We start from the raw sequence: 14049 nt of genomic DNA, 5'->3' as shown, positions 1-14049 counted from the left end.
GGTCTCTAAAACAGACGGAATTCCCATCACTACAAATAAAGCTAGACGGACATTGGCTTTGGAAACGCAAACATCAGGGTTTATCGTACCAAACTGTGCCAAATTGTACTGAACCAAACTGGACTGCTTGGTGGAAACACATCATTACATGCTCAGAAAAACATATCAGAGAGACAAAAAGGGCAAGCCAACAAAGATCTCTAAGCATGGAGGTTGGAAGTAATGAATGGGCCAAACAACAGAGAACCATTAGTAGTTGAGACCAGGTTTTGACTCCACAGTAAATTCAAAATTAAATTTATCATCATTAAAACCTGCTGGTTGCTGTTGACACCAAGGGTTGTGACAAGGAATTCAGTTTATTATGTGGATAAAAACAGAGTTGAAATTAGGCAACTATAACAGTGAAGAACAGAGAATGACTGTGGGTTCTGCTTGAAAACATTAAGTGCACTTCCCCTTTTATTGGAAAAGTCAAAAAGTATGAAGATTGGGATCTCAATACAAAGAAATGGATTCAGCTACACTAGCACTGATGAGGTCAGGCTCTGGTCTTGGATGTTAAGGCCTGGCTCCAGTTGGTGTTCCATGTCATTACAAAGGTGCTGGACTGAGTTGAGGCAAGGATTCTTTGATATCTGACTTGTAGGCCTGGTTTGTGCAGAGGAACACTGGCAAGCTGCAGGTTCTATGCACAGTTTTCTACTCCCTCCTTACAAACAGTAACACGAAGACTTTCCTCAAGTAAAACAAAGAAGCTACTCCCAAACCAAAAGACCGTATCCCAATTGTCACTCTCAGCAAGCTCTCAGACAAACATGGATTTACAAATATTCGCTGTGAATGGACACTTGAAGTCTGAGCTCTCTGCTGCCCAAATCCAAGGTTAAATAAGGTCAACAAGGTTATTGGCACAAACCACAATTGTGAATCTGTCTGGCTCTCAGACTGACACCAGCCCAGATCTCTTGTATCAATAGCTCCTTGTTAATCTACTTGGCTAGGCGGTTTTGCCGTCTCTCTCTTCCTCCCTCCCTCTCTCTTCAGGCCCTGTGACTTGTGAAAGTTATTGGAGTGTAAATGCATTTAACAGCCTGTGTCTGCTGCACTGCGTATGCAGAGTGCTATCTGTTGTCTGCTTCCTGCTTCCAGGTTATCTGTGTCACCAGTTGAAGGTTTCCATTTTGGTTTGGAAACTCTCTCCATTAACTTGAGTTTTATTAGTGAAAGTAAAATCATCAAATGAATCTGATAGAATAAAGGAATAAAACAGACCTAAAGGGGAAGCTTTGCTGGTTTCCAGACGTACTCTTGGCTCTAAGGCTTTACCAGTTTTGACATTCTTGTAGAAGAATGTCTGGAATTGATGGTTAAACCTACCTAACTTGTTTTTCCATGTTTTATTTTGCCACACTGATGTTGAATTTTAATCAAACTATGCCAGTGATTTTAATTACACTGTCTGCAGTTGCATCTTTGTTGTTATTGTTTCAGTAGGTGGCAAATTAAGAGATTTTAATTAACAAAGACAGGTGGGTGGTAATGGGTGTTCCCCGCTTCTTTCTGACCTTCCAGTTAAAAAAAAAACACCTTAATTCCTAATTGAGACATAAAAGTGTGATGTGAAGGTCTACTCTGCTGTTCCTTAGCCACAACACTTGAATTTCTCATAACTTTGTCACACTCTCTCCCCCTCAGTTTTCATGTGTACCCTGAGGCCCCCCTGATCCCCGTTCCATTCCTCTGTGGTGACAGGGAAAGGCAGACGCTCCTGTTTACTCATGGCTCCAGGGGCTTGTGGCTCCCGATTAGCAAAACAGTGTGAGTCAACATCTGGTACATCCCTTAGACAAACTATCTCTCTGAGCGCACACTTAGCCTGTTGTCAAACCCCCGTTCTTTTCCATCCGGTTCCCAAGCCGGCAGGCACCCCCTGGGCGGCAGTGCGCGGTCACACAGCGGCGAGACATTTCCCAAAGCCTTCCCAGTCATCCTGGCATCCCGGCAGGCTGTCACCTTCTTACCCTCCTGCGTGTTCCACAAACATACCACAGGGCCAAAGGGCAGCAGGGGCCGGCACTGCCCGTTTGCCGACATGCTTGATTGGGGTTAGGGGCGATGGTTCTTGTTCAGGTCGCGACACTGATGCGGTCCATCATGTCTGTGCAACCTGTGGTGATTATTTGACTGCATTCCATGCAGGACACAGGAGCTTTTAATGCGGTTTCACTGGCCGCCAGGTTTAAACACGGCTACCTCGATGTGAATCCCGTCACAGGCCGATGGAGACGGCATCGTAGAATTTCCCTGCCTTTGTTTTTGTTACACAGTGCTAGTCAATGAAAGTATCTTGGCTCTAGACTCAACAGAACACACATGCTGAGGAGAGTGTCAGGCGAGGGAACATCTGTTGTGGTCAGTGGATGTGGGCAAAGCGTTTCATTTCGACAAGACGGCCTGTGGCAACACAATGGCTTAGTGGTTGGGAGAATGACCAAGTTGCCAGCACTTGCGGTCAGGGTTTACCTAAGTTGGACAGAGCTTCTGTAAGTCATGTGGTCACATAATACATCAAATAACTTGTCATGACACAGCTGCATGAAAGTTTGAATGCTTTTTCAAGGAACTGTGGCGATAAAGTAACCTGCTCAGTTCAAATTATGCTTTGTCTGAAGTCTTTATTTCCAATGCAGCTACTTTTCCATTTGTCATCGCAACATTGCATAAAAATAATCACGACGAGTGAATCGATAAAACATGCCAGCCATGATTTCACTGATGAGAAAGTAGATTAGAATGGCAAACACATGACTTAACTTTCCAGATAATCTTTCCACTCTATCTTAACTTTGACGTCTTTAACCAGCCGAGAGTGTCCAGAGGAGAGTGGAGGCTTGTCTGAAGACGTTTGTGTAGGTCTCAACATTGCTGGCATCCTTTTTCATTGCCCCTATCTCTCTCTCTGTCTTGCTCTCTCAGCCTTTCTTCTTCTCTTGGCTGTTGTGCCACCGTGGAGAAGGCAACAGTGACCCTATTGTGAGCGGTGGGAATTGGGCAGCAGGCCAATGATGTCATCCTGCCATAGGGAAGACCAGGGGGAACGCCCTCCTGGCGTTGGGAATGCACTATTTTTTCCTGTTGTTTTCCGGAAGGCGGTGATCAATTTAATTCCATCCTCATCACTCGCTGCTCAAGGGGGTAGCAAAGGAGGGAGGGGAGGAAGAGGAGGAGGAGATGCAGAGAATAGAATAAGAATGGGGCTCTCTCTTCTGCTTCCAAAATGGGATGCAACCAATAAGACGAAAGGAGAGGAAAACATGAAGAGCGCAGGATGGTCCAAGCTGTTGAGATCCTTTTTTTATTTTAACTTTGAAAGATGTGAATGAGGGTAATCACCCAGGAATGCTGTGAGGTCACACTAACCTCTCCAATTAAAAGTTGCCGGGCATCGTTACTGAAGAGAAGAAGTGATTCATGAAAGACGGGGAACGGCTTATCGGAACTGGACAGACTTACCAAAACATTGATTTTTTGCACAAACATTATTTATATTACACCAATGAAATTTGCAGAAAATGTTACTTCCAGTTCTCAGTACTGAAAGTATCATTACAATCTTTTAAAACTTGGTTTGTGTTTACAGTGCTGGCCACATGGACCAGAGTATGGCAGTGCTGTTCTTTTCTGTTGGCCAAATGATCCTCTAACCACATTTGGTTCACAGTGAAACATCACAGCAGCTACTGGACTGCCATGAAATTTCATAAAGGCTTTTATGGCCTCAAGAAAATGACTCCTACTGACTTTGACTTCAGTGCTGGCAGTAGATCAAAGTGTTCACTTTTCCTGTGAAATATATCAACATCAAAAAGATACACCGGCCCAATATTCATGGTTCCCGCATAATGAATGGTAGTAACTTTGGTGCTACCTTAACTTTCCATTCAGTGGTATTAGTAAAAGCTACAGTTGCCACAGATTTCCCTCAGCATAAACAGTACATGTGCTAACAAAGCTGAACAAACTATAGCTGCTTTGCATCAAGAAGTCGGCAGCTTTTCTCCATACTCTTGCAACTATTTAGCTTAACAGGTAAAATAAAAAGCTTAAGACACCTAAAAATGTCAGAGTTTTCAGGACAGGTTGCCTTTTAAATTTCTCTGGCTTGCAACACACAATGGGACAATGGTGGAGTTTCTATTCGCCAGTTTAAACATTCATGATAAATTTATGTATAAAAAAACCCTGGCAAGTCAGCACATATGTTAAAGAAAACCAACATTTGCAGAATAAGCACCTGAAGGACTCTAAGACTATGAGAAACAAGATTCTCTTAACTGTTTAGCCTTAATTGTAAACCTTATGTCTGGACGAACCACTCGTCACCTACCCAACTTTTAACAGTGAAGCATGGTGGTGGCAGCATCATGCTGTTGGGGTGTTTTTCAGCAGCAGGGACTGGGAGACTGGTTGGGTTGAGAGAAAGCTGAATAGAGAAAAGTAGAGCGATTCCTCAATGAAAACCTGTTCTGCAGCACTCAGGACGTCAGACTGGGCTTAACATTCACCTTCCAACATTACAGTAAGGGTCAAGGGTCAAATTAATTTATAGAGCACTTTCAAAACAGACAGAGTTTGTACCAAAGTGCTGTACAGGACAGTTTAAACGGAATATATCAAAATAAAACATCATGACATTGCAAGAGTGTTTAAGACATAGACAAGTTAATAGTAATAGCCCTAAGCACACAGCCCAGTCAGCATGGGAGTGGCTTAGAGAACTCTGTGAATGTCCTAGAGCAGCCCAGCCAGAGCCCTGACTTGAACCCTATCGAAAAATTTCTGGAGAGACCTGAAAATGGCTGTTCACTGATGGTCCCCATCCAATGTGACTGAGCTTGAGAGGATTTGCAAAAAAGAATGGCAGAAAATTCCCCAATTCATGTGTGCAAAGCTTGTTGCGTCATATTCAGAAAGACTCACCACTGTAATTGCTGCAAAAGGTGTCTAAAGGGTGAGTAAAGGGTCTGAATATGTATGAGTTTTTTTAACCTTTTTCATGAGTAGCGCCATCTACTGCTTGGCTTGCTGTCTCCAGATATTCCACTGGCATTAGAGGAGTGGATGGAAACACTCATTGTTTTCCATCCTTGATTGCCAAATCTCTAAAATATCTTTGGCTAACGCGTCGCCAAGCTTGCAAAATGAAACACAATTAATACAGATTAAAAATAAATATTATTGAATCATGATTAATCGAAACTAATCCACAGCAACCCTGTGATTAATCTGATTAAAAATTTTAATCGTTTGACAGCACTAATCTGTTTACAAACTGAAACCTTTTGTTCAGGTAAAATTGCTAGCTGAGATAAGAAACACTGTCACAGGTAAATACTGCCGGGTTAGGGATAGTGTTTGTTTACCCTAACAAAAGGAAATGAAGAAGCTGAGATTTTGATAAAAACAACAAAAACATTACTAAAATAAAAATATGGATGTATGTCCACTTTAGGCTTCCATACATCAAAGACTTTTTGCCAGAATTTGTTTTCTAGACACACATTTGCAACCAACTGAAAACAACAACAGTGTTGTTTGACTGTGCATTTCAACCATGGTGAAACAAATACAAAGTGAAATAAATTCAGACCAAAATTTGTACGCAGGAGTATGAAGGGCTCTGTTGGGAGAGGATGGAGTGGAAGAACCACAAAATTATCCTCACCCCTTGATTATTCAATTTTTGCGTACTATGAATTTCCACATTGAATGGAAAAATAAATGCAAGGTTTGGACAATCGAAAAAAGAGCTTTTTAAAAAACAATCATTGTGTAAAATATCAATTACTGTCAAGATTGGGTTAAATAAAAAATGATAAGGGATTGTGAATTTTGTCTGCCAATATAAACTTGAGGGTTGGTGAAAAATTTTAAAGTTCCAAATTGTGGAAAATGCCAATATTCCTCCAAGTCCGAAACAGGATTTCTACTTCAGCTCCTGTATTGAGTCAGAGAACAGAAAACAATGTAAAGCACAACTTTGATATTCAGGGTTTACTGTACTTGTTTCATAGTGATGTTTTTCTGGCTTTGCTTGAGTTCATCAGCCCCAGAGTTCAAAGCAGGCCTCCATCACATCACAAAGCCACCAAGCCGTTTAAGATATGATCATTAATCACTGCTTTTGATCAAGCATCGAGCAGCGTTTTCTCCATCGAGACTGGAATGCCATGGTAGAAACAAAGGACGCAGCGCCATGCACAGATTAACTTCAGATTGCACATCAGTGTATGCAGCATTCTTTACAATAACAGAGACACACTTAAAGTTTCAATCTTTCTTCTTCTCCTCTCATCTGAATAAAAGGAAAAACTATCACTTTGAAGCTGTTTACTGGGTATTTTGCAAAAATAACTTTATGATGAATTTTAAGGGAGAGGAAAAAAAAGAGAAGGGGCTTCAAAAGTAGCGTTAACGGGAGACAGATTTTTGACATGCTTCCCAAGCCATCTGCTTTGGGTTAAAGCTCGGAGACAGAGTGGAATATGGAGGAGAGAGGAGAGGGGAGTAAGACAGGGGAAGATGGCGAGGGCAGCGGGGAACAGAGGGAATGTAATATTGACAAGCAGTGGTGGATAGCTATTCATTTGCATTGTGATACTCAGCATGGGGTGTATAATCAGGAAAAATATTGAAGTGGGCGATCGTACCGGACCTTAAAAGAGAAACAAGCACGCTGTGGTTCCAATCTTAGCTTCTTGCTGAAATATTTGTGCAGTTTTGACATTTCCAAAGAGTCTGTGAAGGCTCTGGTTGGTTCTGTCAGCTGGCCAAAGATCCAGCAGAGAGTGTTCTGCTGGAGACGCCACAACACAAAACTAATTAGGAGACATGCTCCAGGCATATCTGTTCATATAAAGGGAGGGGGGCTTTGGGATTTTTAGTGTTGCATTATCTCCAACATTCAGGACTATTTCCAAATGGCCTTCGCTTCTCTTATCTCATGAAATTGGCTCATTCATTTCTGGAAGATATAAAATGCAAAAACATTGTTTATTTTTCTGCTTAGTGAGGCTTTTTTGTCTTCTGAACCTCCTGTTTACTCCCCTCTCTCCCCACCAAGCTGTCCGTCTCCATCCACCCCTCCTGTGCCATTCTACCAGTCCCCAGTGGGCACAGTCAGCCAGTCTGGCCAGGCCTGCCCCTTGCTGTGCCCCTGCACTGGATAAGCTCCTGCCTGGACCTTGGGTAGAGGCCTTTGTATGTGTGTTTAAGAGAGAAGGGGGTCCTATCTGTGCCTAAGGGCTGTCCCCCAACACACCCTCACCGTGCGCCCTATTGAGACCTAAGGGAGCGTGAACAATCACTGCAAAACCAAAGAGCTAAGTCCTCTTGTTATACAAGCCCAATTTTCAGCACCGGCCCCACCTCTCTCCGTGGTGCGTCTCCAACCCCCAGCACCTCAGCACCCCGGCCCCACTCGTCAGAGGTTGACGGGCTTCGTTAAAGCGAGCCGGGTTCCTTTTATTGTGTTATTTAATTAGCCATTCCACAGCAAACTGCTATCCGGCACCGCCGCTGCTTCCCCTGCTGAAACCACCATCATCTTCATCATCACCACCCCTCCCCTTCTCTCTCCTCTTCTTGTCTTTATCTCCAGTAATTAGCCAGGGGAAGGGGGTGGACTCATTGCTGGGTTCCTCAACAGTATTAGTGCTCGAGACTAAGACTTAGAGGAAGCAGAGGGTCTCTCCCTGCATGGGGTGTGCTGTCCCCAAGACCTGCAGAGGAGGACAAAAGAAGGGCCGGTTCTACAGTAGCCAGCTCAGCCTTACTGTCCCCGCTGCCCACTGAGCTCCGTCTACACTGGCACCCTAATCATTAACCAGATTATGACTCTGAGTCTACATGAGGTAGAATTAACTCAGTGGATGCAGAGAAGGCTGGCTTTTAGTGCTGTTAAGGCCTTTATGAATGCTTGACAGGGTTCAATTAAAGCATTTGTTGTGATTGAAGTTCCTCCATCCTCCAACAGAAAGGTATGTTTTTACTCAAAAATCACTGATTTCTTCATTTTGGCCCATTTTATTCACAAATCTAGTGAGCAATTTCACTTGTTACTATGAGTGCACATTCCTTCCCCATGCACTCAAACATAAGCAGTCAAAAAGTGAGGGAGAGGGACTGGGGAGCCCCTGGCTGCAGGTCCACACTGTGCTGGATCGACGCCCTCTAGTGACCACTACAAAAGACAAGCACAATGACAAGAAGAAAGACCCAATAACCCTGGCCAGCATGGCTAAACTGTGAACACTTGAAGCAGCAACAAGAGTCAAACTTATTGAGTAAATTAAGTCTAACCAACCCGTGTGACTTACTTTAATGACCAAACTTGGTTTTATACCTTTAAAAGTAAAAGTTTGACATATTTGAAGTCAACCTCCCACTGTTTTATGCGTTAAAACCTCCACTTGAATACAGGATTAGGCTGACTTTTGTAATATTTAAAGAGAATATCAATAGCAGGTGTTGAATTAAACTTCACTGACCTGTTCTAAGTGTTATTATATGAAGGCTAACAATATTCAAACAAATATATGAAGCCCAGCTCGCCCTTAATGACTGCTTAGCATGGGAAAGGTGCCGCTTACTTATCCATGGCCATTTATAGCCCTTAATTACGCGCCTATTTTGTGACCCCAAAGTTCAACGTACCAATTCCTGTGTAGACCCAAATGCTGACGAACAAAGGTGGAATGTGATGCCCCTTTTCCGTGGACGAGCTACTAAACGTTTCCCATTAATTTCATGGGAAAGTTCAAACCGAGGAAACTCTTGCGCTGAATATTGACAGCGTATTGAAGCTATTAGGCCATCACAGATGCTCTGAGGACGAAAGGCGCGAGAGAAAATAGTCCCTGCTAAAATCATAATGTATTGGATATTCACAGTTGTTAATAACTGTGTTAAATAGTGGAGTATTTCACATTAATACGGAATAAAACTGGTGCTTTAGGACCCAGATGATCTTTGTGATTGAGGCTGATATTTTCCACGTTGTGAGGGGAGGGGGTGGCCCGGAGGGGGGGCTGTCAATCATAGTGAAAGTGGCCGGGGTGGGCAGGCCCCTCTGACACTTTGTACCGTCGGAGGGGGATATTTAACTTGGGACTGAGCAGCACTCGCTACAGACACACTCACACACAGTGTGCCTAAGCAAAGAAACGCTCCAGCGCCAAGTCTCTCAGACTCCTGAAGTAGGAGCGACTCAGTAGGAGCTTCTGTATCAAAGGAGGAGAGACGCTCCCTCAGGATTTGACCGCTTGCATCGGCCGGGCAGAAAAGGCTCCACGTTTTTTGGACAGTCTCGTTATGCAGCGACGGAGGGATTCAGAGCTTTTCTGACAGGATTCAGTGATGTCTAAGTGGAAGGAACTCCTAACTAACAGCGTTTACTGACTTTGTGCAGTTTGATATGCGCGTTTTTTCCAGCGTTGTTTTTATATTTTGCACAGCCAAGAGTTTTGTGGGAATGTTACAGCCTGAGACTTCTTTGTAAGAGCTGCTGTGCGATCTGGAACACCCTCTGGAAAAGATAAATGGCTGTTATTTCATAAATTGAGATTGCATCCCACTGCGGCGCATTTTTTTTCCCAAGTTTTTGGACTTTTCAGAGAGTTGCACAAACAGACTGCTGGAATACCACACGGGACTGGCTGCAGAGACTATTTCCTCAGTCCATGGATTGTGCACCCCTGGGACCTTGTCAAACCTGAGAACGTCAGGCGACGTTAGGTGAAGCCACGTTTATAAAAGCCGTGCGTAAAAATAACATTGGCCAAGGCAGCCCTCATTGCCGGGCGCGTGACATTTCAAACTTGGTGAAGTGCTCTTTTGTGCGCCCTTCTCTCTCTGTGTGGACGCTCCGGATCTATTCTCTTTAGAAAACACTTCATTCCATGCAGCTCTCGCCTCGGCCGCTGTCATCCAGTGCAGACAGTTCGTCGTGGCTTCGAGTCCCCGGGGTAACCATGACAACCGAAAGAAACCCAAAGTGAATCAAAGGGAGCGGGGTGAGGCTGGAGAGAGCGTGAATAGAGTTTTCCCCATTTTGATTTGTGCTTTTTTGTTTAGACTTTATACTTTTTGCACAGCGGAAGCTGTGCTCCGCGCTGCAGGGTTACAAAGTTGAAGGAGCCCTAAAAAGCAAAGCAGTGCGCTCCATGTCATTCAAACCCGGCGCGGTCTATTAAAAGTATCGCCTTGCTGGTGACTGAACTTCTACTATTTATGAAGCCCCGGGCAAGTGATTGCAGAGAAAACAGAACCCGGGAAAAGAACTGAACTGTACTACGCGTGAAGGGCCGGTGCGTAAAACCAAGAGGAATAATGGGCCTCTCACACACGCTTCTCTTCTACCTGCTGCTCTGCGTCCACCTTGGAGTTTCCCTGCATTTCCTTCGCTTCCGTCCATCGCCTAGTGATCACCTCCCCGTGCCCGACCTCAAGGAGGACCCCGACCCGGAGTACGACCCCCGGGAGCAGGACTTGGCCGAGAGGACTCTGAGGAAAAAACTCGGCAGCAACTTTGACCCAAACTTCATGTCCATCAGCTCACCCATGCAGGTGAACCTCTCCGCCTCAGACAACCAGGTGAAGCTGCAGGGGCCCATGCCCAACGAGATTAAAAAGCTGGACCTGACAGAGACCCCCTATGGGAAGCGGGTCAAAGTGGGCAAGAAGGCCCGCAGGAAATTTCTGCAGTGGCTGTGGACGTACACGCACTGCCCTGTGGTGTACACCTGGAAGGATTTGGGCGTGAGGTTCTGGCCGCGTTACATCAAGGAGGGGAACTGTTTCTCTGAGCGCTCGTGCTCCTTCCCCGAGGGGATGTCTTGCAAACCAGTCAAGTCAATCAACAAGATTTTCCTGCGGTGGTATTGTCAAGGCTTTCAAAAACAGAAATACTGCACGTGGATACAGGTGCAATACCCAATCATCTCAGAGTGCAAGTGCTCGTGCTGATTTTCTCTAAGGACGCAGTGGTGGCGTGGAGTGGACTGGAAATACGGTTTCTATTGCACTGTTAACTCTCTACAGAGGTGGGCACCATAGCAAATCTATTTTTTTATATAGCATTTTAAGTGAAATACCAACATTGTACATATTTAAGACAAATGCAGCTATTTTTTCTAATTGAACCAGGACCATATTTTATTCTCAGCCCTGAAACGTGATTTTGGGGGAACACAAGCACTTCAGAAGGAAGAGCTTTTTTTGATATTTTTATGAGACATTGAACATGGAATGCATATGCTACACTTCTCCAAGAGGTGACCTTTTTTCAACTGAACATTGATGCTGACTGTTATTTCACTGCAATGCTGCCTAGAGTTTTTGTATAATATTAATATCAATAATAATTAAATTGTAAAAAAAAAAGTTGAGGTTAAAGATATATATAAAGGCGTGAACTCAGCTTTTTGGAATACATAGTATTGTAGAAATAAACAAATCTGTACGTTTTATTTATTATTTTAACGATTGTGAGTATAGAGCATAAGGAAAGAGAATAGCAGATTATACCAGAAAATATGGGAGATGTCTACTTGAATATTTCTAAAAAGTGAACAAAAAAATTCAATAAAATAAACAAAAAGTAAAACATATCAGTGTACATGTTATGTTTACACGTTTTAGCAATAAAGACTGTTTTCAACGTATTATGTTGCTTACAAGGAGTGTCTATGTGCAGGGGGCGTGTACACTGTGAAAAATATCTAAAAGTTCACTTCTACACTCATGCTTGATGACGTATTTCCTTTAAAATAATCGGATTTCATGAATATGTGTCATAATAGTGTGGTTTTGAAAAGGAAAAGTGGGTTTTCTTGTGCGTAAAAGTTGATCCAAGCTGGATTAAAAATGTTTAAAACAGACTGACATTTTTTACAGTGTACTCGGCCGCGCGCTGGAGTGGAGTGGAGTTACAAACTTGACAGTAAGTCCAAGCTTCAGTGATTCTGTGTGGACTGCCTGACGCTCCACGCCGTCACAGTGATTTGAGAAAGGGCTGATTTACTACGCTGCGTAATGCGCAACACACATACCTCCAGCGCCTCCACAGAACTGGCATTCATTTGTCTCCTCTGGAGAGAGAGAGAGAGAGAGAGAGGAGGAGGAGGAGGAGAAGCACGCACATTCATCTGCCATGTCTACGCACTAGGCTCGTCTCAGGGGCTCCGAGGTGTTAACATAATGCGTAAAATATGATTCAAACATTTCAAACAGTGTCACATGATGAAATGGCGAGCGTTTACGCGCGAGCCAGGGGCGTCTGGGGTCTGTGCTTTTTACTCTGGAAGCTCCACACAAGTTCCACTGAGGTATTTGTATAGAGGTGGACTGGAGCAGACCGGCGCCTATTCAAGTCTGACCGCCCTGGAGAGAGAGAGAGAGAGCGAGAGAAAGCGCGAGAGGGAGAGAGAGAGAGAAGAGAGAGAACACAAAGCCCATAAAACAATGGTCAACTGTTTTTCACGTTAGCAGACTATTAATTGGAGAGCTGCTGTCTGCGCTTTAAAGAGATATGGCCAATTAAAGAGGCAGGGAAATTAAGTCCTATGAAATCAAAGCGTCATTTTCTCTAAGAGGGGTTTTTATAGTGTTTATATTATTCTTTAAACACAATCAACGACTTGAACAGAGCTATGACTGCATGTCTGAAAGCAGCTTGTGTAGTATTTCCACTGAGCGCATCTTGTGTGCGTTAAAGTGATTTGTGTTCCTGCGGCCAGAGTTGGATTTGACACTTGCCGCCCGGTTATTGTGACAGAACCACTGAGGGGATTTGGTAAGCAGAGGAGAAGAACGGCAGCCTGCCAGCGGAGGAGGAGGAGGAGGAGGAAGAGGAGGAGGGGGGCTGCTTTCCTTACTGTCAGCTTCTTTCTTGATGATGTCTCGGGGTTTTTAGAAACTGCGTCTCTGACTCGACGGCGCCACTCAGCCGCCCCCTCTCGACTGCGCAGAATGAGGCACTTTGGGAAACAGTAACCCTTTCAGGCTCTGCCCGGAGAGTATTTTAGAAGCGTGTGAAAGGCAATACGCCGCCCTGGCTCCAGCCAGTTAGGTGCGCACCTTTTAGAAACAGAGCCTGCCAGCCAGTCAGATCAGGGGTGCTCAAAGTGGGGTCCTGGGACCTTCAGGTGGCCTTAGAGGAAACTATTGGGGGTCCTTAACAAAATGATGAACTCTTAGGCTTTATTCACTAACTTTTGTTTGCATTATCACTCCAGTTTTCCTCTTCAGATTTTGAATAAACAACTAGAATCACCTCTAATATCATCAGTACATGCTTGATGATGAATTTCAGGTTATTATTTCAAAGTTTATCCTTAAAATGTCATCTGATAAGCACTCCTTTCTCCAGCCCTGGTCCAAATCGACTAAATTAACTCCATCCTACAAATAGAAACCCTTTGAATACAGAGTTAATATAACCACAGACCATGCAGTGGTTTTTCTTCCTAAACTGTCAGAAAATCTTGTCCTCACTCTTACATATTGGCTCCATCACATTCATGAAAAATCTATAGAAACATATCACCAGATTTAACATTAAACTCCCCTCAATTTAACAATCCTCATGGCTGCAGCCATGCCTTTGATTGACACGTCACCCTGAGAAAAAAGGAGAAAACGTCCCCCCATAAACACCATCCGAGCGCCACATGTGAGGTGCTGACACATCAGAGCGGCACAGTGTTCATAAAAATGTCAGGATATAACAGCCTTTAGCCTGTCAGATGCTCAGCAACTCCAAAGTTATAAATACTTTCAGTGTATTTTAAATTGTCAACTGAATTCAAAAGCGCCATAAATCATGCATTTGTTGCATGTGAGATGATTTGAATAAAGGCCTGGAGACAATTAGGACGGGGGGAGATTGAGGGAAAGGGGTGGCAAGTTTTTGTGGTGAGGATGATGAGGGTCTGTCTGCTGATGAGAGTCGATTATTATGATGGATTGTGGTGCGACTGGGAAAGA

General features: G+C 43.9%; 1 protein-coding gene across 1 annotated transcript; it reads left to right on the top strand.

Annotated features, from left to right (window-relative positions):
- The first annotated feature begins 9242 nt into the window (after positions 1–9242).
- Positions 9243–11617, top strand: nog2 (noggin 2). Its single transcript, XM_041815964.1, has one exon. The coding sequence runs from the start codon at positions 10393–10395 to the stop codon at positions 11026–11028; it is 636 nt and encodes a 211-aa protein (XP_041671898.1). The 5' UTR covers positions 9243–10392; the 3' UTR covers positions 11029–11617.
- The last annotated feature ends 2432 nt before the right edge of the window (positions 11618–14049 follow it).

The sequence above is a fragment of the Cheilinus undulatus genome, linkage group 20, assembly GCF_018320785.1.
Source record: "Cheilinus undulatus linkage group 20, ASM1832078v1, whole genome shotgun sequence".
Classification (NCBI taxonomy): Eukaryota; Metazoa; Chordata; class Actinopteri; order Labriformes; family Labridae; genus Cheilinus; species Cheilinus undulatus.
Note: the sequence above shows the minus strand (reverse complement) of the source record. Positions and strands in the feature narration are given on the sequence as shown.

Bases quoted from the DNA above. Each gene is read 5' to 3' on its own strand.
- nog2 (XM_041815964.1), top strand. From the start codon at position 10,393: ATGGGCCTCTCACACACGCTTCTCTTCTACCTGCTGCTCTGCGTCCAC.